Below are 20,583 nucleotides of genomic sequence, written 5' to 3' on the forward strand. Positions count from 1 at the left end.
AGCTTAGACCTAGTTTTGAAAAATGAGTAAGTCTGGGGCCACATAAAAATGCCTGAGTTTAGTGTGTTACCTGGCCTCTTATTCTCTTGATAAAACAAAAACCATCTATAAATACTTTAGCATGTATAAAAAGCTTCACAAGAGACTAATGCTAATAATTTTCCAATTACACAACCAAGCAGAAAAAAGAAGTAAACATAAACTTTCTCACTGCCATAATTATAATTCCATTTCCAGGAAAATGAGGAAGACAAATGACTTGGTAGTCCTAAAGCATCTAGGCCCTCATTTTTTGCTTTCCAGATCCTAGAATATCTCTCATCAAAATCTTATTCAGAATTTTCAGAGCCAACCACATCTGCATTCTGTATGTCAGGATTCACAGCCTTTGATTTGAGCCTGTATAAAGGAATATAGTTGTGGGGGTGGGTGGGCAGGTAGGTGGCTCAGTGGATTGCACCCAGGCCCAGAGATGGGACATGCTGGGTTTAATTTGACCTCAGACACTCTCTAGCTGTGTAGTCCTGGTTGTCACTTAACCCTGATTTCCTAGCCCTTCATGCTCTTCTGATTTGGAACCAATACTTAGTATTAATTCTAAGTTGGAAGGTAAGAGTTTGAAAAAAAAAGTTATGGGAGGTACTTGTACAACAGTTTTGTCAAGGATGAAATCAGTCCTGGCTTGCTAACCTAGTGATACTGAGTCATCAGTACCTGGCCTTTTGTTGTTCTCTGTGATTCTTAAGTACCGGTCTCTGAGGAATAGATAGAGCCATCAGGTCCCAGGCAAATACTCAAGTTAACAATAACTGAATATAGAATGGCTCTGTCTGACCTGATAGAAAATGCACCGTACAAAAGATGTGTACTCTGGTCTCCAAAAGGTCAAAAGAATTTTTTCCCCTTCCTAGAAGGGCTCAACATTTCTAGACCCTATTGGTTAAGACCTCTGGCCCCAAATGATGCAAGCATTCTGGGTTTTTAGATTCAAGCAGCATCAAAAATATTAGAACTAGAAGGAACCATGGAACATATTTAGGTTGGAAGGGATTTCAGACTACAGAATTTTAGAGCTGTGAGATCCTTAGAAGTCATCTTCTTTCAGTGCCTTGTTTTATAGTTAAATATACTAAGACCTAGAAGGAGAGAATGACTTTTCAGCATATAAATTATTAGTGACAGTGTTAGGACAAAAATCCAGGTTTTCTGATTTCTAGTCCAGTTTTCTTAGCTTTTGCTTCCTCTTTAGCCTCTTGATATTCTTTATTTTGTCTTGTTCTTTTAGCTTGCCAAATGTCTACCTTAGACCACTATTCACTGTTAGAAAAAACAACTCTCTCTGTTTCCTAATCCAAGCAGCATGGAAAAATGGCAAAGGCATCAGAGCCTCTACTGGCTCCTTATGTTGAACAGGTTACAAACTACAGGGCAGTCTGAGACTGCACTAACTTGGCACTGAGCTCTCTTGTTCATGACAGGCTCAGTGAGGTAGCCTTTTAGCAAATAGCTTTTATTATAATGGAGTTTTTCTTAAAAAATGAACCACAGCACAGGGTCAGAGATGAGAGAGCCACATGCTAAGAATAGGAGGAATGACTCACAGAATAATAGAATTTGAGCTGGAAGAGACCTCGGTGATTATCTAGTTACTCCCCCACCCACCATAATGTCTAGAGGATGAAACTGAGGCCTTTAGAGGGAAAGGGAATTGCTCAAGGTCAAAGTAAGTAGTTGAGCTGAAATTGAGGATTACAGAGGATAGGAAAGTCCTATAACTCCCCAGAATCTCAGAGCTGCAGGGGATCTGAGTTTCTTTATTCTAAGTCTATTTGGATCTAGCTTGGACATTCTTTGGCTCTACGATTCTGTTTCTCTATTAGTTGATTTGGGACTCTGACCTAGGTGGAGTAGGTATAGTAGTTAAGTAGTTACTTCCATGTTCAAAGAACTAGAGAACTAGATTGGTGCAACAAAACATACACTGAATAACAAAATGGCCAGAATCTCATAATATTCTGATGGCTGCTGTTTTTCTCCTCCCTGCCACACTTCACTCCCCTTTACTGATGAATAAGAATCTGTAATGGCAATTAGAAGAGACCTCAGAGGGCTTCTATCCCAACCCATATTGGGGTCAAAATTTGCTCTACAAAATCTCTGACAATATAGCATCTTGATGAAGAAGACAGGTCTCCTCTGGTACTGCAAAAACCACTACCTACTGAATAAACCCATTTCAGTTTTAAACATCTCTAATCAATGCGGGAGCTTGTCCAAATATTGAATCCAAACTTGCCCCCTTGTAATTTCCTCTAATTGTCCTCTCTGGCTAGGCAAAACAAGATTAATTCTCCTTAATGACAATCCTTCAAAAACTTGAAGATAGCACGTTTCTTCTAAATTTTTATTTATTCTGAGTCAATACTTTTAGTTTCTTCATTTGGTTTTTGTATAACATAGTAACCAATGCTCTCTGACTACACACACATAAATACTAATAAGGTCCAACACAGAACCTCCGTCTACCTTCCTCATAGGGACAGGATGTGTCTACCTTTCATCAGTGGTAAGAGCCACGATTGAGAACAAGATATATCTAATTCCCAGCAGGCCTGCAGAAGCTAACTGCCAGGTACTGGGAAGGAATAAGGGTCTCTGGTAGACTAAGGTAGACTAAGATTCTTTTCTAGAATTCTTTTTATCAAATATATACATGCATACCTCTCAAAATGATCATTCTGATTTAAAAAAAATACTTCATTTTGTACACTGGGTGGGTTGGACAAGGAAGGCAGGAAGAGAAAAATGGGCAGTATCAAAGATTACCAGAAAAAGGTATTGCAAACTGTCAGGGTTTTATAGATGACTTTGGTATGAAGTGTCATCTGGAAAGGAGAAGCTGTCACTCTGCTGGAGCAGTAACCACTGCTATTCAGGATCATTTATTTATCTGCAGTGTGCAGGTGTCAAAGGTACTGAAATCAGTTGTCTCCTATACTGGGCCAGTGATTTGGTTGACACTTTCTCGTTATTAGGAAGGATGGTATATTAGGAAGAGCATTTTATTTAGAAAGGGGTCCGAATCCTGTCTAAGATACTTAATGTCTTTGTGACCTTGGACAAGTCACTTGCTCAAATTTAGATCTTCATTTTCTCACTTCTCAAAAGAGGGAGTTGTAGTAAGTACCCTCTAAGGTCTCTTTGAGATTTAAAAGTACTGTAAGATCTCCCCCTTCTACATGCTGTCTTTTTATTTTGGATTTCAGATGTTTCAGCACCATGGTTAGTGATCCAGCAGTCTTCCCCAAAACAGTGAGTTTTCTAATCCAATTCCACTCAAATTTATCTAATTGCTAAACTGTACTTTACCTTTTGTGACTATGTACTTTGTTTTCAGTTCATTTCCCATAGATTTCTATCATCATTTGTCTGGTTCTGGCATTCGATCAATTTAGCAAACAAAAAAAAATCAACTTGACAAGTACACGGGGTGGTCATGGAGAGTCAGTATTTCTTGGGATTTGTTCTGAGATGTTTTTCTGAAAATATCTGGGGATTTAATGGGCTACAAACTGAATATGAGTCAGTGGTTGATATGGCAGCCCCAAAAGGTAATGTAATCTTGGAATGACTTCATGCTTGAAATTATCTACTCGCTAATCAGAGGTTTTTCTGCCTCCCCAAGTTTCGAATACCTTTTCTTTCAGATTGCCTATAACTATATTTATAAATTATGCCCATATGTACATATAAGCATATTTTTATATACCTAGATTTTTACATATTTTTATTGTTCTGCATTACAATGTATAATCCTTTGAGAGATAAGAGACTAAAGGAAGGAAAGTCAGGAAGTAATAGAATCTTGGTGAAGAGTGAAAAGGGTGCAAACTAGGGAATTCATTCTGGAGAATGGGAAAAATGGAAAGGGACTGATGGGAGATAAGGGAAAGAAGAAAAATTAATACGACTTGACAACTGGTTTTATGTGTGAGGTAAAGAAGAGAGAGAAGTCAAAGATGACTGGGAAAGTATAAATCTGGGTGAAAGAGATAAGGCAAGAACTGCAGGTTTTAATAGTGAGTATGATTTAGGGTCCACTGAGTTTGAGGGACAATAATGAAATTCCAGTGGAGTTGTCCAGAATCTGGTAAGAACTAGCTGGGAATGGAAGCACTAAGAAAGAAACCAGGGCTGTATGTGCATATTTTGGAGCCATAGGCTTTGAGATAACAATTGAAGTCACTGGAGTAGATGAGAACTGAAGGGTGTCTATGACAGAGCTTTTGAATACCTTCATTTAAAAGATAAGGGAAAGAAAATTAACTAATGGAAGAGGTAGAGAAAAAGAAAACAAATAACTAGATTTTGGAAAAAGTAATTTCATGAAAATCAAGGGATAAATGGAGATCCAGAAGGTGGAGATGATAAAAAAAAATTACAGAGAGAACAAGGAGGGTAAAAAAACCAAACAAACTTCAAAAGGGCTCTTAGACTGGGTGATGGTGGTGGGTGGAGATGGAGATGTTTGCAGATATGGCAAGACCCTAGTTCTCAGGACAAAAATATATCTATTACCAAATGGATCAAAGCTCCCAAACACCCATTTTCAAAAGACAATGAGACAACATGGATGGTTTAGCTGAAATATAGCTACTCTTTATCAGTAGGAAGCTTACACTTTCCTTCTGGACTTTCTTTTCCTATTCTATAAAATTAAGAGTTTGGATTAGATGATCTCTAAAACTCCTTCCAGTTCTAAATCCAATGAATTCTTCTACAAAATATAATGACCCTATCATTCATCTTTCTTTATAAATTTCAAGTTTATAAAGTATTTTCCTTCTTTCAGGTGGTGGTAGGGGTATAAGTATTATAATTTTCACTTAATAGTGGAGTATAGTGAGTCTTACAGAAATGAAATGATGTGCTCAAGGTCATGCATCAAGATCTGTCAATCAATAAGCATTTGTCAACCTCTACTGGGGATAGAACTTGAACTAGAACCTAGATCTCTCCAATTCTATGCTTGTCTATACCACATTGTTGATCCCCAAACAATATGATTTCCACATTTATTTTTTGCTAGGCTATCTATGTACATATTCAAAATATATAAGAGGGTTGACTTACCTTGTCACTTGGTATGCTCCTCTTCCTCTTTGGTTTAGGTGCTGGCAGGAGCACATGCAAGTCAGCAGTTGTGGGCAGGCCTGGTTTCACCACAGTCAGCAGAGATTCCTCAGGGATATTGGTTTCCTGTTGAGATAGCACCCTATTCAGTGGTCAGCTGGTTAACATCGATTGTGTGTGTATGTGTGTGCGTGCGTGCGTGCATGCATGGGGGGGGGTCATCTGCTTTAGTAATTAATGAACTGTTAAAGGAGGAAGGAGAACTTCTATTATTACCTGCCCATTTTAGAGATGAGGAAACCAACTCAGAGAAAGAAGAAAACATGCCCAAGGTCTCACAACCAGTGTTTCGCAGAGTCAACTCTGCCATGGCCTGACTTCCCAAAGTCTTACCATTATTAACAGTGTACCTACCTGAAATTACTGAAACTAGTTATTCTCCCCACCCCAACTCTCCTTCTTGGAGCAAAGTCTTCAATGGCTTTAAAATGAACATCCTGAGCCTCAAATTTGAGATCTTCCATTGTCTGGATCCTGCCTCTTTTCTGAGTCTGATTTTGGATCGCTCCCATTCACTAATTCTCTGTGCAAGTCAAACTGGCTTGTTGCCTGGAAGCCTTTGTGCATATGATCTTTCGTGTCTCATATGCATCACTTCCGTACCTCTCTGGCTTTCTTCGTGTTTTAGGTCAGATGCCCACTTTTCCTGAGCTTGCAATTAGAATTCTTGCACTCTTAGAAGTATTAATTATGTCTCTCTGTCTATCTCCATGTGCATGAGCACACACACACACACACACACACACACACACACACACACACACACACAGAATTGACTTATAAGTGTGTACAAATTGCATGCTCCCAGTTAAATACAAGTTGCATAAGGACAGGGACTATATTTTATTTTTGCCTTATATTCCCAGTACTTTGAATGTCACTTTGTAGATACATGCTTATTAAATTTTCATTGAATTCCATGACCAATGACTGCTTCCTCTAGGGTTCATGGAGTAGTTGGCTCCTAAAGTCTGCCTCGAAGGAGGAGAATAATTTTCAAAAGTAGAGATTAGGAGTAACAAGCTGTATACATGGAAGAGGGCAAGAGCCAGGAAGATCAAGAAAAGGTGAATGATCCAGTTGGGCTGGAATTCAGAATGAGTATGGTTCTGGAAAGGTAGTTTGGAGCCTTGAATATAGCTTAACTAAGTTCTAACTAGCCACCTTGCTTTTGCAGAAAATGCCATCTACTGCTATAGGAATCATTTAGCACAATCTACTTTTTAAAGTTCTATCTGCCATTCTAAATTGTAGATTCTTGAGGGGTAGAGATGGATTCTTGTTCTTCATTGTATCTTGTTTCAGTGGCTTGATAATAGTTTATGGTTATGTAGCACTTATTTTAAAAGCCTCTGAAATAGTCATTGTCTCTAAGTTCCTGGGATGTAGGGAAGGTTTGGAGAATAGCTGTTTAATCAGCATTCTATGAGAGAGTTCTCTCATCACAGTTTTTGGAGCAATCAAGAAAAGTTAACTTGAAAGAAACTGAAAGGGGTAACTGGGTGGGGCTTGAGAGCCGGGCCAAGAGATGAGAGGTCCTGTGTTCAAATCTGGCCTAAGACACTTCCTAGCTACATGACCCTGGGCAAGTCACTTAACCCCCATTGCCTAGTCCTTAATGCTCTTTTGCCTTGAATCCAATATGATGGAAGGTAAGGGTTTAAAAAAAAAGAAAGAAAGAAATTAAAGATAAAGAAAAGGAAGGTAGAAGGGCCTAAACAAAGTTTAAACTTTGATATTGCAAAGAAGATGAAGAGAATTCTTTCTATAAAAAATCCTTTACTTAGCATCTTGAGTGAACTGAATGTGGAGGAACCATGTCTCCTGAAGCAAGAGGGAAACCATTGGCAGTTACAGTGATGGCTAGAGGGGACTCTAGCTGTGATCATTCTAAGAGCTAAAAAAATTGAAACAATTATGCCTTTCTATTGCTATTTATAAATAAATTATATATATATATATATATGTATGTACATATATATCCAAATGCTTATGGGGAAAGAGGTTTCTCTGTTTTATTGAATGATATTTAATAAATTATAATGAGGCTTAAGTTTTAACAAGAGACTATCCAAGCATTATCCTAGAACTCAGGTTGATGCGAATGAATATAGAAGTGAGTCCAATAGAGGTTGAGTTGTGATTGCCCCTCATCATTTCCCAGTAAGTGTGGCTGACCTTCCTAAAATCTTATTATGGTTATGAATCACTTTTGGCCTTTTTTCTCTTGTGACATTCACCATACCTGGGAGGTAGCCAGCTTGTTATCTTCCTAGTAGAGATGAAGCATCTGGGGATCCAGGATCCTAAGTGGCATCTCTAGACCCCAGATCTTCCAGTGTCATGTCCTGCTCTTCCGCCATCATACTATCAACTTTCTTCATACCTTTCCTGTTAGGTTACAAATTCCTTGAGGCCAAGAACTGCTTCATTTTTGTCTCTGTATCCCCGGTATAGTATCTATAACATAGTAAGCCCTTGATGCTTATTGATGAATCAATTGTTAGCAATAAAGAAAAAACCAAAACAATAGATTCTGATTAAGAAGATTTAGTGTCAAGTCTAGCCTTTCCTATTTATTATCTATATGACCTTGGACAAGTCCTCAGATTCAAAACGAGAGTGCTAGAGATGACCTTGTCAACATTAACTCCTATAATAATCATAGTTATCATTTTCTAAAGATGATGTGATCTAGAGAAAGAACTGTGGGAGTAGAAATCCAGAAGAAAAGATATTATTTATCACTTATTTGTATGGGTTTATAATTTGGGTTTTTGGTTTGAAAAGATTACTCTATTACAAAAATGAATAAGATGGAAATAGGATTTGAGTGATTATACATGTATAACTCCATGGAATTGCTTGTCAACTTTGGGAGGGGGAGCGAAGAGGGGAGAGAGACAGCAAGAATCATGTAACTGTGGGAAAATTAAAATAAAATAAAATAAAAAGATGATGTGATAATGGTAGCCTTGCCATTTTTTAGTGCCATTTGACAGCAGAATTATCATTGTTACCAGTGACCATAACTTCTATAAAAAGGCTCACCCCAGCACACTGGACAGATATTAATTTTGATTATCTAGAATCTGTGCTATAGTTTTACACTCAGAAGTAATTTTGCCATCACTTCCCCCAAACCTCTCATCGCAAACACACTTATCTCTCTCATCCCCACCCCACAGCTATATCATATTTAAGCTATGGCTTTTCTCGCATCAGCATCATTTCTTTCCATCTGGCTCAAAATTCTCTCACAGCTGCATTTGCTCTTAACTGCCAATTAGGCAGCGTTGGAGCCCAACATTCAGTGCTGTTATGCTGTGACCAGCAAGCTGATACCCCAGTGACACCCACCTCCATCTGCCTGTCTCTCTGGGTGGCCCTGGGGCACCATTCATTTGGCCCATTTTCCTTCAAGGAACAGCATCCTGCTGGTGACCTTTCTAGCCTTCCCCGAGGGAGGAAGCTATGGCACTTTGACAGGACTCACCTCAGAAAGGAGGCGGGTGACGACCAGGCCAATGTCTTCTCGCCATTCAGGGATGTTGGGATTGTATATATCCAAGTGCTTAGTAAACTTCAGAGGCAGGACTTGAAATTGATCTAGAGAGAGATGGAGACAAAAGGATTTAGACAATTAAAATCTATTTCGGGGAACCCCTGAAGTACTTACAATCTGTGCCATAAAATCCAACACTATGTAGCTTATATTTATGTACTAATAACACTCCCCCGCCCCTATTTCTATAACCCTTTCCTTATGACAGCCCTCTGGATTGTGCAATATGAGTGCTGTTATCTCTATTTTTCAAATGAGGAAACTGAGGGTCAGAGAGATTTATTGCTTTGCTTTTGGTCCCACAGATAGTAAGTACAATATTAGACATTCAGACCCTGCCCTCTTAACCCCCACATCTCTTTTCTTTCCATGCCATCAGTCTACTTTCACATCCATTATCTCAATGGGTCTGAGGACAGACGAGGAAACTCATGCTGCACGAGGAGGTGACAGTTGCCATGAGACAGAGTCAAGATTCAAACTCGAGTCACCAGTGTTCCTTGCACTACACTCTTAATTTTATTTCATCTCTTCCTCCTTGATGTCCTTTGGTTTCTTCTTCTGTCAAATGAAGCTAAACCATGCTCATACTATACCATAGGGCTGGGTGAGGAAAATTCTTCATATTTCTAAGATGGGGTGTCCCCTAAATTTTATGGTAGTTTTAGTTTTGTGTCAGTTTAAGTTCTTAATAGCTTGAGGCTGTACCAAGACTTTGGGGACACTGTACAAAGGTGAGTTATAATAGTTTTTGCTATTATTGTTATTCATGTTTGGTTAGATCATCCTGGTAGTCAATCTATTAACTTCTTCAGGACATTTTCTACTTCCATAGCACCATCCCCTAATTCTGGGCATCAAACACTACTCATAGAAGATGTTGGAGTGAGAGGACCTGGATTCAAATCCTGCCTCTCATGCTTCCTACCTATGTGACCTTGGGTAAGTCATTTAAGTTCCCTGGACACACATTCCTTATCTGTAAATGAGAGTGTTGGGCTAAGGTCACTTTGAGTGCTAGACCTAGATTTCCATCACTTGAACTTTCCTCACATCAGCCTTGCAGAGTGTTTTTCATTGATACAGATCAAAACTGCTCAATAACTTATTAGAAGTCTCTCAGTATTGCTAGAGAAAAAAACATTCCTTTTGGAATCAGTGTGGTCATGGACTTTTGTGAAGTTATAGCCTGGGTCTTGGCACTTGGATCCTTGCTTGGGGGGTGCCTCATGAAAATAGCTGGAATCAAAGAATTTCAAATCCTTAGAAGTCTCATAATCCAACCATACTGGAATAAGAAATTCTTCTACCATGTTGCAGAAAGACAGATACACTAATAAACAGATTATGTCAAGAAAGAGAGTAAAATGTCTATACCCCCTTGATACAGAGATTTTGCTGCTAGGCATAGAAAATCAATGATAAAACAGAAAGATTCCTTGTACAGCACAATATTTATAACAGATTTTTTGTAGTGGCAAAGAACTGGACTCCCATTGATTAAGGGAAGAATGGACAAGTTATAGTAGATGACAGTCATGGAATATTATTGAGCTATAATAAATGATCCTAGGATCACATGATCTGAGATGTAAGTGACTTTAGGGGTCATTGTGACTACTCTTTTTACATAGAGGGGAAACTGAGGCACAAAGAAGCTAAATGAGTCACACAGCTATTATTTTATTAGACACATGAAAGAAGATTTGAACCCAAGTCTTTTTGACTCCAGTTCTGATACTCTATCCACTACATCTATGATGACAACAGAGAAGCCTGGGAAGACATGAACTGAAGAAAATGTGTCAGTGAAATTTTAAATTAAAAAAAGAAATACTCTCCATAATATCTGTGACAAGAGGTTACCTAGCCTCTTATTGAATATCTCGAGTGATGATGGAAACGATCTGCCTACAAAGGAAGCTCATTTTACTTTTGAACAGCTCTAATTTAGATGATCTATATCTGGGAGTTTCTTCTGCATCTCAGGCAGGCATAGATTTTGAACCTAAGGATGAACATGAATCCTTGACAAACAGGAAAGAACACAGAATATTTCTACAGGTCTGAAAAAAATTTTTTTTCGTTAAACCAAGTTACCTCCCCAGGAGGCAGGGTCTGATGTTTGTTTCCAGTTCCCATAAGGTACTTGGAATAGTTACTGAGTAACTGCAGGCAAACTGCAGGGAGCTGGGTCTCTGCTTCAATGAGTCCATTGTGTCCTGTTAAGCAGGTAAGCCCCAGGCACATTGTCTCACCTCTTGTGGAAGGCTTAGTCTTTCCTTAATCTTTTGGCACACAACCAGAATGTGAGCATTCTAAAATGCAGAATTCTGTGGCACTGGTACTAAGAGCTAGAAGAATTGTGGGAAGAGGTGGCTGAGGAGAGACAACCAGAGAGGATTATGGGGCAGGATAGAGGAGGGGGAGCAGGAGAGAAAAGGAGAAGGGGCAGAGAGAAGTAGAGATGATGCTGTGTTGGGAGAGAAAACATGGAAGGGAAGGCAGAGGAAGAGTAGGCAAGGGGAAATGAAGTTAAGGGGAGAGATTAGCCCTGTAGGTTAACTGACAGATAAGGGTTTGACTCCTGGGAGATGTGTTGCCAGGGAGAGAAGTTCACCTGTTATCTATCCCAAACATGTAACAATGAAGCCCATTACACTGGATTCCCACTGAGTAAAGTAAGATAGAGATGGTCAAAAAACCCTCCCCAACTCTGGCTGAATACACCAGAAAATCTGATGGTATTTTTACAGCTTTTAAAGAATAATTCATGATTTCAATGAATTCTGTGGCTCTTATGAAACCCACTTACCATATCAATGGGGATACTAGCCAAAGAGTTCATTGAGTTTATTTCACTAACTGTGCCCTATTATCCTGAAATATATACCGAGCGGTGAGACGTTTCTGAGGCTATTAGCCCAAGAGGCTTGACTGACAATGAGACTCCTAATATATGAAGGTTAGGTTCTCCGCCACTCCATCCCCCACTTCCACTCCTGAGGATTAGACAGCATCTCTTTTTATTTTTCAGATCAGGCTAATCCTGATCTGACAGCACATCCCCTCAGTGTAAATAGTTCAGCTGTCACTGGGTATCTTTCAGGCATCTTGCCCCATTAGCACTTGACAAGACACAGGAAAACACCTCATGGTGTCAAGTAAACAGTTAATGGTGGAGGGGCCATTTACCAAGGAGAGAGGGAAAGAGGAAGAGGCAAAGAGGCTTTGAAGTCCTAGAGACCCTGATTCTGAGCATCCACTAATTTTGACACTTGGAAGAAACTTTAGGCTGAAAATAGATTAGGAGGCTTATTTGGTGGAAATGACACTGGATCTAGACTTGGGTCCTCGGATCAGCTGTGACCATTACCAGCTGTGTGCTCAGTGGCTATGTTGTATCTCATGTCTGTTTCTCCTCTGAAAAACAAAGAAGACGAGACGTGTACTACTCACTTCACAGGGTTGTTGGAAGGAACAGAATGAAATGGAGGGTGTTACTAAGCATTCACTAGTTCATTTTCAAGATAAAGAAATTGAGGCTGTGAGAGGCAGTGATTTGCCCATGGTCACCACAGCTAGGTCAGATGAAGGATGTGAATTTGGGTCTCTTGATTACAAATAGAGCATCTTAACTTTGTCATGTATGTAATTTTATGCTTATATATTTATGCATAGTTAACAAAATAGTAATGACCAACATTTATATGCTTCCTATGTGTCTGGTGCTTTACATGTGCTGTTTGATTTAGTCCTCACAACAATCATGGGAGGTAGGTGCAATTATTATCCCTATTTTACAGAGGAGGAAATTGAGGCAAATAGGGTTAAGTGACTTGCCCAAGATCATATAGCTAATAAATGTCAGAAGTCAGATTTGAACTTGGGTCTTCTTGATTTTCCTACATTCTACTAACACCACCACCAGATGCCCCTAAGGATCAGAAGGAATGTCGGTAGGTTTAGAAAAAGGTTGGGGGCATGGGGAAATGCAAAAGGTAAGGAGGTGGCAAACTAGCTCACCTAAAACCCTGATGACTTTGGAGTCTTGGAGCATGGAATTCCCACAGGAGGCTTGCACTGTTACTCGGACTTCACCCATTTCTGAAAATCGCGTGACAAGAAAATTATCCAAAGAGAGAAGGGGCTGGAGAAAAAAATGGAATAATGTTAGCTGCAGTTGCACCATAAGAATCACATCAAAGACCATATAGAAAGCTTAGAACATTGAACACAGACTTACAGCTGCACGGGATCTCAGGACAGAGATTATAGTATGTTAGAACTGGACCAGATCCTAATGATTCAGCAGTTAGCACAGTGTTTGGCACACAATATTGTTCAATAAATGCTTGTTGACCAGAAAACATCAAACACAAGCTTATCATTTGAGAGAGGAGGAAACTAAATCTTGAGGAGGGAAATAATCCTTGCAGTAGATCACATGGCTAATGAGTAACTTGGGTCTCCACGGCTTTTCTTTTTTTTTTTTTTAATTTTTAATTAATTAATTTATTTTTTAAACCCTTACCTTCTGTCTTAGAGTTAATACTGTGTATTGGCTCCAAAGCAGAAGAGTGGTAAGGGCTAGGCAATGGGGGTCAAGTGACTTGCCTAGGGTCACACAGCTGCAAAGTGTCTGAGGCCAGATTAGAAACCAGGACCTCCCGTCTCTAGGCCTGGCTCTCAATCCACTGAGCTACCCAGCTGCCCACTCCGCTGCCTTTCTACTTTACTGTGTTGCCTTCTAGAAGAAGAAAGCTTTGACATTTGAAGGTCTTAGGCTGGTAAGGCTGATGATGGCATGGGTGACTGATTTCTTTCTCAGAAACATTGGGAAAGTGTCCTAGAGCCAGAAAGCAGTTTCATGAGTGTCTCTCCTAAGGAATGATGGCATTCAGCTGATATTTCAAGATAGGGAAAGATTCTTATTATTATCATTATTTATTATTTTACTATCATTATCCTAGACCCATGTTTCATGGTAAGGAAATCTTGGTGTCAAAATATCCCAGTTCAAATCAGCAACTATTCTGCTACTTAATTTTAGAGAACTGACTGAAGCACTGGGCCATTAAGTGACTTTACCATAGTAACATAGTCATGATATACCAGAGATGGGTCTTTTCTGTTTTTTTAAATTCTTACTTTCTGTCTGAGTATCAGTTCGAAGATAGAAGAACAGCAAGGGCTAGATAACCAGGGTTAAGTGACTTACCCAGGGACACACAGTCAGGACACATCTGAGGCTTGATTTGAAACCAGGTCCTTTTATCTCTGGGCCTGGTGCTCTATCCACTATACTACCTAACTGACCCTCAGAGATGGGTCTTAAACTCAGATCTTCCTTTCCTTTTTTAAAAATCTTACCTTCCATCTTAAAAATCAATGCTGCATATTGGTTCAAAGGCAGAATAGCGGTCATAGTGAGGCAATGGGGGTTAAATGACTTGCTCAGGGTCACCCAGCTAGTAAATATCTGAGACTAGGACCTCCTGTCTCTAGGTCTGGTTTTCTATCCACTGATCCACCTAGCTGCCCCCAACCCAGATCTTTCTTGAATACAAGATTGGTGGCTCTCTAGCTTTGAGTCACACTGCTTCTCCTAGTGAGAAAAAGCAAAGCAAAATATAAACTCTACTTAAATAATAGGAAAAACAGTATCCTCTAGCAAAAAGAATTGCTCTGGGATTCAGAAAATCTTACTTCTAGTCTTGTTCTGTTGTTACCTGGCTCCATGATGTTAATTGGACCCTCAGGCAAACTTTTAGAAAGAACATGAACAAGAATCACACAGGCTGAATAAACATGGATGACATTTTAAACTCTTGAAATCATTAAGCCTACCTATCTATTTAAGTTCCTGGCAGATGATAAATAAGTCACTACGCCTTCCTAAACTGAAGTTTCCTCATTCTTTACAATGAAGGAGCCAGAGGAGATGTTATCTCAAGTGCTTTAAACCACTCATGGCTCTGAGCCTGTATCATCCCATGATGTGGTGATTTTACTAAGACCATCAATCTTGTCTTGGTGGTGAAGATAGTGAATGATCTGTCATGAGCTGGAATGAGCACTGAATTTGAAGTCAGAAGACTATGTGACCTTTTGGTAAATAACAGCCTCCCTGGGTCTCAGTTTCCTCAACTCTAGAAGATATAGGTTGGCTTAGATGCCTCCAAGGTCCCTTCCACTTGTAAGTTTGGGATCCTGTGATCTCAAATCTATTCTTTATGTCTTATGTGACCTCACACAGGCCATCTGCTCAGAGAACAAGTGTGTCTTGCTTTCCTCAAATAAAACTGAGAGATATGAACCAAGTGATCATTTAGTCCTCTTCTAATTCTAATATATAATGTATATGTTCATATATATGATCATATGGTCCCATCATCCTAAAAATGCTGTTGGGAAAAGAGTCCTGGATTTGGACTCCAGAGATGTGGCTACCAATCTGAGCTTTGGGACTGTAAATGTGGACAAGTCACTGAGCATCTCTGATCTTCTGTTCCCATCTCTGTCACAGAGGTGTAATGATATCTACGTCACAGAATTGTTGGGACGATCAAATGAATTAACCTGTGTAAACTACAGTGAAAACTTGTAAGTGTCAGCAATGACAACGATGATGATTCTATGGACTGGGAAGAGTTCATTGAGTTTAAGAAGGTATTATACTCTCCTCTTTAAGCCAAGGAGGAAATTCTGAGTCATAATCTCAAAGGATGACTAATCCCACTTGGACATCCTGCCCCTAGACTCTCACTTTTGGGATGATTACTTCACACAGAGGGGGAACTAGGTGGTTCAGTGGATTGAGAACCAGGTTTAGAAATGTGAGATACTGAATTCAAATGTGACCTCAGACACTTCCCAGTTTTGTGGCCCTGGGCAAGTCACTTAACCTCCATTGCCTAGCCCTCACCACTCTTCTATCTTCGAATAAGTACACAGTATTGATTCTAAGATGGAAGGTATGGATTTAAAAAAAATACTTTACATAGATGACAAATGAATCTTCAGAGGTTTAACCATGTGATACTGCTATTAAAAAAACCTTCACTGGTGCTCAGGTTTTTATCTTTTTTTTTGTGCCTTATTACCCACTATTCCTTTACAATTACATGAATTCTTTCCTCACTGACTCCCCTTTCTCTGTCCCCAGTCTCAATATACTTCCTTTTTTCCCCTCTTCTGCCAGGAATTTCTTCTATCTTTTTTTCCTGACTTTCTGATTCCTATTCACTGCATAGGCTCACTTGAAAGCCCTCCTCCTCCAGAAAGCCTTCCTTCAGTGTTCTAGACCAGAGGTATTTCCCACTCATAGTGCATAAAACACCATATCTTGAGTCAGGAAGACATGAGTTTACATCTGGTTGCAGACACTTAGTAGCTGTATGATCTTGGACAAGTCACTTAATGTGTTTGCCTTAGGTTTCTCAATTGTAACATTGGTACATTAATAGAACCTACCTCTTGTGAGGATCAAATGAAATGACATTTGTGAAAAGTACTTAACACAGTGCCTAGCACATAGTAGGTGCTATATAAGTATTGATTCCATTCTTCTTCGGATCTGCATAATTCACTATCTCAAACCCTTATTTAATAGCATCTTGTATCATTTTGAGTAGTAGTTGACCTTTTCCCCTATAAAGAGCTCATTTTCTCATGTCAACTATCAGCCCCTTAAGATCAGAGTCAATGTCTCACACTTCTCTGCAACTATGTTCAGAGCAACTGGAGTAGGAGTGTTTGTCAACTGACCAAATGAAGCCCAACACATACCTGCAAGTTATTTCCTATCCACCAGTAGAAGACAGTTAGATTGGGGTTCTTGGGCAGCAGAATGGCAGTGAGGTTGACTTCCTGGTTTACTCCAATAACAGGAACTACTTCCAGGTGTAGCGCCCGTAGAGGAGCTGGGGAGAATTACAAAAAAATGCTATTAGTCAAAGAGTCATCAATTTCTGGGATCCTTTAGTACTTGTTCCTGCTCTTTACCATTTCTCTTAGCAAAGGAATATGCTTGCATTGGTTTTTTCCCCCAGGTTGCACCAATGAAAGTCTAGCTCTTGGTCTCTCCAGTTAAACAAAGTCACAAAATTAAAAAGAATTAAAATTATTTTAAATAATTATTTTAATATATTTATTTATATATTTTATGTTTATATTATATACTTATAATATAAACATAAAATATATTTAATAATAATCTTAATAATAAAATTATTAAGAATTAAAAAAATTTAAAAAAAAGATTCACAAAAAGAAAAAAGAAAAAATGATTCACATATTCAAGTAGGACCATATGGAGTCTCAGCCATGTAGGAATGTTACTGCTTATAAGGTAGTATGGTTAGTGGGAAAAAAATGCTGGGGAAAATGCTCTGCTATTTAGTACCTGTATGACCTTGAGCAATCTACCCTGAGTTCAGTGTCCTCCTCTGTGACATGAAGGGACTTCAACAAAATGGCCTTTTCGACCCCTTGCTCTAAATCACACGATTTCTTGAAAAACCTGTTCTTGGGACAGGGTGAATTCTTTCCTATTGTGGATGTCGGATCTGATTTAGAAAGGGCCTCAGATTAACTAGTCTATCCCCTAATTGAAGCACAAAAGTTTCCTCTTACATATCACTCCTCAAAATGATCATCCTACTTAAAAATCTCTAGTGATGGGAGCTAACTACCTCCTGAGGCAACTCATTTCACATACACACACTGAACTGAGACCACTTTCTTAGTAACTTTTCCCTTTTCTTCCTAGAAACTTAAATATCAGTTTGATACCATTGAATTAAGTCTGACAAAGTTATTGTTTAGCCATTTCAGTTGTGCTTGACTCTTTGTGACCCCATTTGGAATTTGTTTAGCAAAGATATTGGCCTGGTTTATCATTGCTTCTCCAGCTCATTTTATAGATGAGGAAACTGAGGTAAACAGGGTTAAATGACTTGCTAAGATCACACAACTTCTAAGGGTCTGAGGTCAAATTTGAATTCAGGTCCTCCTGACTCCAGGTTCAGCACTCTAAACACTGCACCACAAGGTAGATCTCTTTTATTGTCATAGTTGATTTAAGTGGTTATTTTTTTTTAAATCAGTTCACCTTTTGAGAATTCATTACTTTTGTAAAGTCCTTCACAGTTGAGTCTTATTTGGGTAGTATGGATGTGGTGTAGTTGACAAGGCACTGGAAAGGTCCTCTGGCAATTGCAAGGTGTGAGCCACACGGGCACATCATTTAGCCTTTCAGGGCTTCAGTTACCTCATCTATAAAATGGTGATGATAATACTCGTGGTAGTTACTGCATTGTAATTCTGTGAGGAACAAATGAGAGATTGCACGGAATGTACTGTGCAAACCTGAATATGATATACAAGTGCCAGTGGTGATTATTGTTATCATTATCATATATTCCCAATGTCTCTGCAATGTGTTCTATGATACCTCATAAAGTATTTTGTAGGGAAAACAGTATGCAAGATATATTTTCAGTAATCTAACTTTAATTGATTTTATTAAATTAAAATTGCTTTACAGAAGAATAACAATAGCTCATGTTTATGTACGGCTTTCTGATTACAAATACTTTGGTTAGAAAATCTTGCTATTTCCTCACAATAATTTTGTGGGCTAGATAGGGTAAGAGTTATTAACCCAATTTTATGGGTGAGGAAACTGAGGCTCAGAGATTTCTAATAGTATTTTAAGTGTAATGAAAGGAGTTTTATCCTATTATTTTGTAAGAACATGGGTCCTGTTATTGAAGGGTAGCTGCTAAGAATGGAGATACAGAAACTCACAAAGAATCTGAGATTCTAGCGGTTTGGAGAACTTTTGGTGTTGGAACTTCCTCTGCCAGTGAAGATTATAACTCTTCTATGACTTTGTGAATGTCTTAGGGAATTGCTTGAGTGACTTGAGTCAGTTTGTGACCTATCCACAGTTTCATTAATTAACTAATGAATACCAGAGCCAGGATCTGAATACAAGTCTTCCTATCTCTAAGTCTTGTCTTTTTCCACTACGTCACCCTACCATGGGGAGATAAAGAAAGCCCACTCTCTCTTTTAAAAAAAAAAGTAGTCTCTTAAATGATTTAATGAAGGCACAAATAGATTGAAAAGAATTCTAGGGTCTATCTGAAAAGAGGGGGCTTTAAGGTTGAACTTAACAAATGTTGAACAATTAGTTGTTCGACCTTGTATGGGTCCCCTGCCCTCCCCTGCTTCTTTGCCTCCATGTGGCCTCAGTATCCTCCTCTATAAAATGGAGAAAATAGCATGATTTGCCTTCCATGTTTGTTGTAAGGAGAATGCTTTCTAAACCAAAAGTGTTTTGTTTATGGAGCCTTTGATTGTTAGCATTAAAGCCTCTTTTTATCAGTTTCTCTGGGAAAAGCTTTCCTCAAGCACTGTCCATGGTGCCATCTACTTTTCAGACATATTTAACTAAGTTGCTGTCCTTCTCTGACATGTTTATAAGAAGGAAAGTAGTAACTGTCTCTAAGCTTTCAGAAGAGTTTTAATGCTTTCTTGGCTGATGTGTTTTGAAGCCAATTAGCTATAGTATATTCTGAGTGGATTCTTTTGATTTTATATATGTATACTACATATAATGTTAAATTATATACTAACAATGTATATTACTATAATATACATATTATTATATATAAGTAAATATGGAAGTCTTTATATGTGAATACTTATACCTATTATTTTATACATAGTACAATGCACATGGAGTACACCTGTATATGTCCACATATATGTGTTCACACATGCATATAGACACACATTTGATAGGTCTATGTGTACAGATATGCATATGTGTCACATTTTGTGGCAAATACCCTTGTCCACTTCTATCCAATCTACTTCTTACTGTGTGACTTTATAGGTCCTTTTATCACCTCTAGTCATATTTGGTACCAGTTCTCAATCCATTGTGCAATGAATGGCAACTTCTAGAGTTGTTAGTTTTCACCCTCAGAAACATATAATTTAGATGTATAATTCTCTACTGAAGTACAGACCACTGGATAAATATTCTTTGGCATAAATGTTATTTCTCTTAGTGGCACAATATTGATATTGTCAAGGCAGCAGATTAAATATGGAACTCTTACTTCCTAAAAAAGACTTTCACCCACAACCTATTGCCTGTAGATTTTTAAAAAAGCAAAACTCCTTTACTTGGTTGTGAAAATCTACATTCTCTATAATTTGGCCCCAACCTCCTTTTCCAGCCTTATTTCACAGAACTTCTTCACACCCCAACTGTATTTAATTCAAAGGATTGCATTAGCTGTCCCCAAATGCACAGGCCATTCACCAAGCCTAGAATTTATTTCTTTGAGTCTTAGTTTAGGTGCAATTTTCTGAAGCCTTCTTTGATTCTCCCCTCATCCACTAAGTATTAGCCCTCCATCTTCATATTTTGCCATAGCTCTTTATATGGAGCTCTCCTTTGCCCTGATCACATATACCTTGTATTATATTTATCTTTGTAAATTTTATGTTCCTTTCGTTAGTTTTTAAGCTCTTGGAAGTCAAGGACTGGGCCATTTTTGTATTGCTGTTTCTCCAGTTTTGAGTAATGAGCCAGCACATGGGAAGAGCTTGGTAAATATTCCTTGAATTGGAATGAGCCTGTTTTACTGACTTAGAACATTTATTTATCACTTTCATCATTGTGTTTTATTATATCTTTGTAAATCTGCCAGACAGCAGCAATGGAGAGATTTGCTGCACTGATACTGTCTCATACTACAAAGTGTACCAAGCTAATGAAGTCATCAGACTTCAGGGTTTAG

The 20,583-nt window shown here is 38.6% G+C and overlaps 1 protein-coding gene across 4 annotated transcripts in view; it reads right to left on the reverse strand.

The window, feature by feature from the left end:
* Positions 1–20,583, reverse strand: part of SORCS2 (sortilin related VPS10 domain containing receptor 2) — a 1,375,930-nt gene that overhangs the window by 46,126 nt on the left and 1,309,221 nt on the right. For all 4 annotated transcript variants that reach the window (XM_001372355.3, XM_056802395.1, XM_056802396.1 and 1 more), the window contains 4 exons: positions 16,550–16,683; positions 12,785–12,908; positions 8,690–8,802; positions 5,134–5,259 (listed from right to left, as the gene is read on the reverse strand). In XM_001372355.3, the coding sequence (XP_001372392.2) occupies positions 5,134–5,259; positions 8,690–8,802; positions 12,785–12,908; positions 16,550–16,683 (497 nt within the window). The remainder of the gene's footprint in view (positions 1–5,133; positions 5,260–8,689; positions 8,803–12,784; positions 12,909–16,549; positions 16,684–20,583) is intronic.

Source organism: Monodelphis domestica, chromosome 6 (genome assembly GCF_027887165.1).
Source record: "Monodelphis domestica isolate mMonDom1 chromosome 6, mMonDom1.pri, whole genome shotgun sequence".
Taxonomy (NCBI): domain Eukaryota; kingdom Metazoa; phylum Chordata; class Mammalia; order Didelphimorphia; family Didelphidae; genus Monodelphis; species Monodelphis domestica.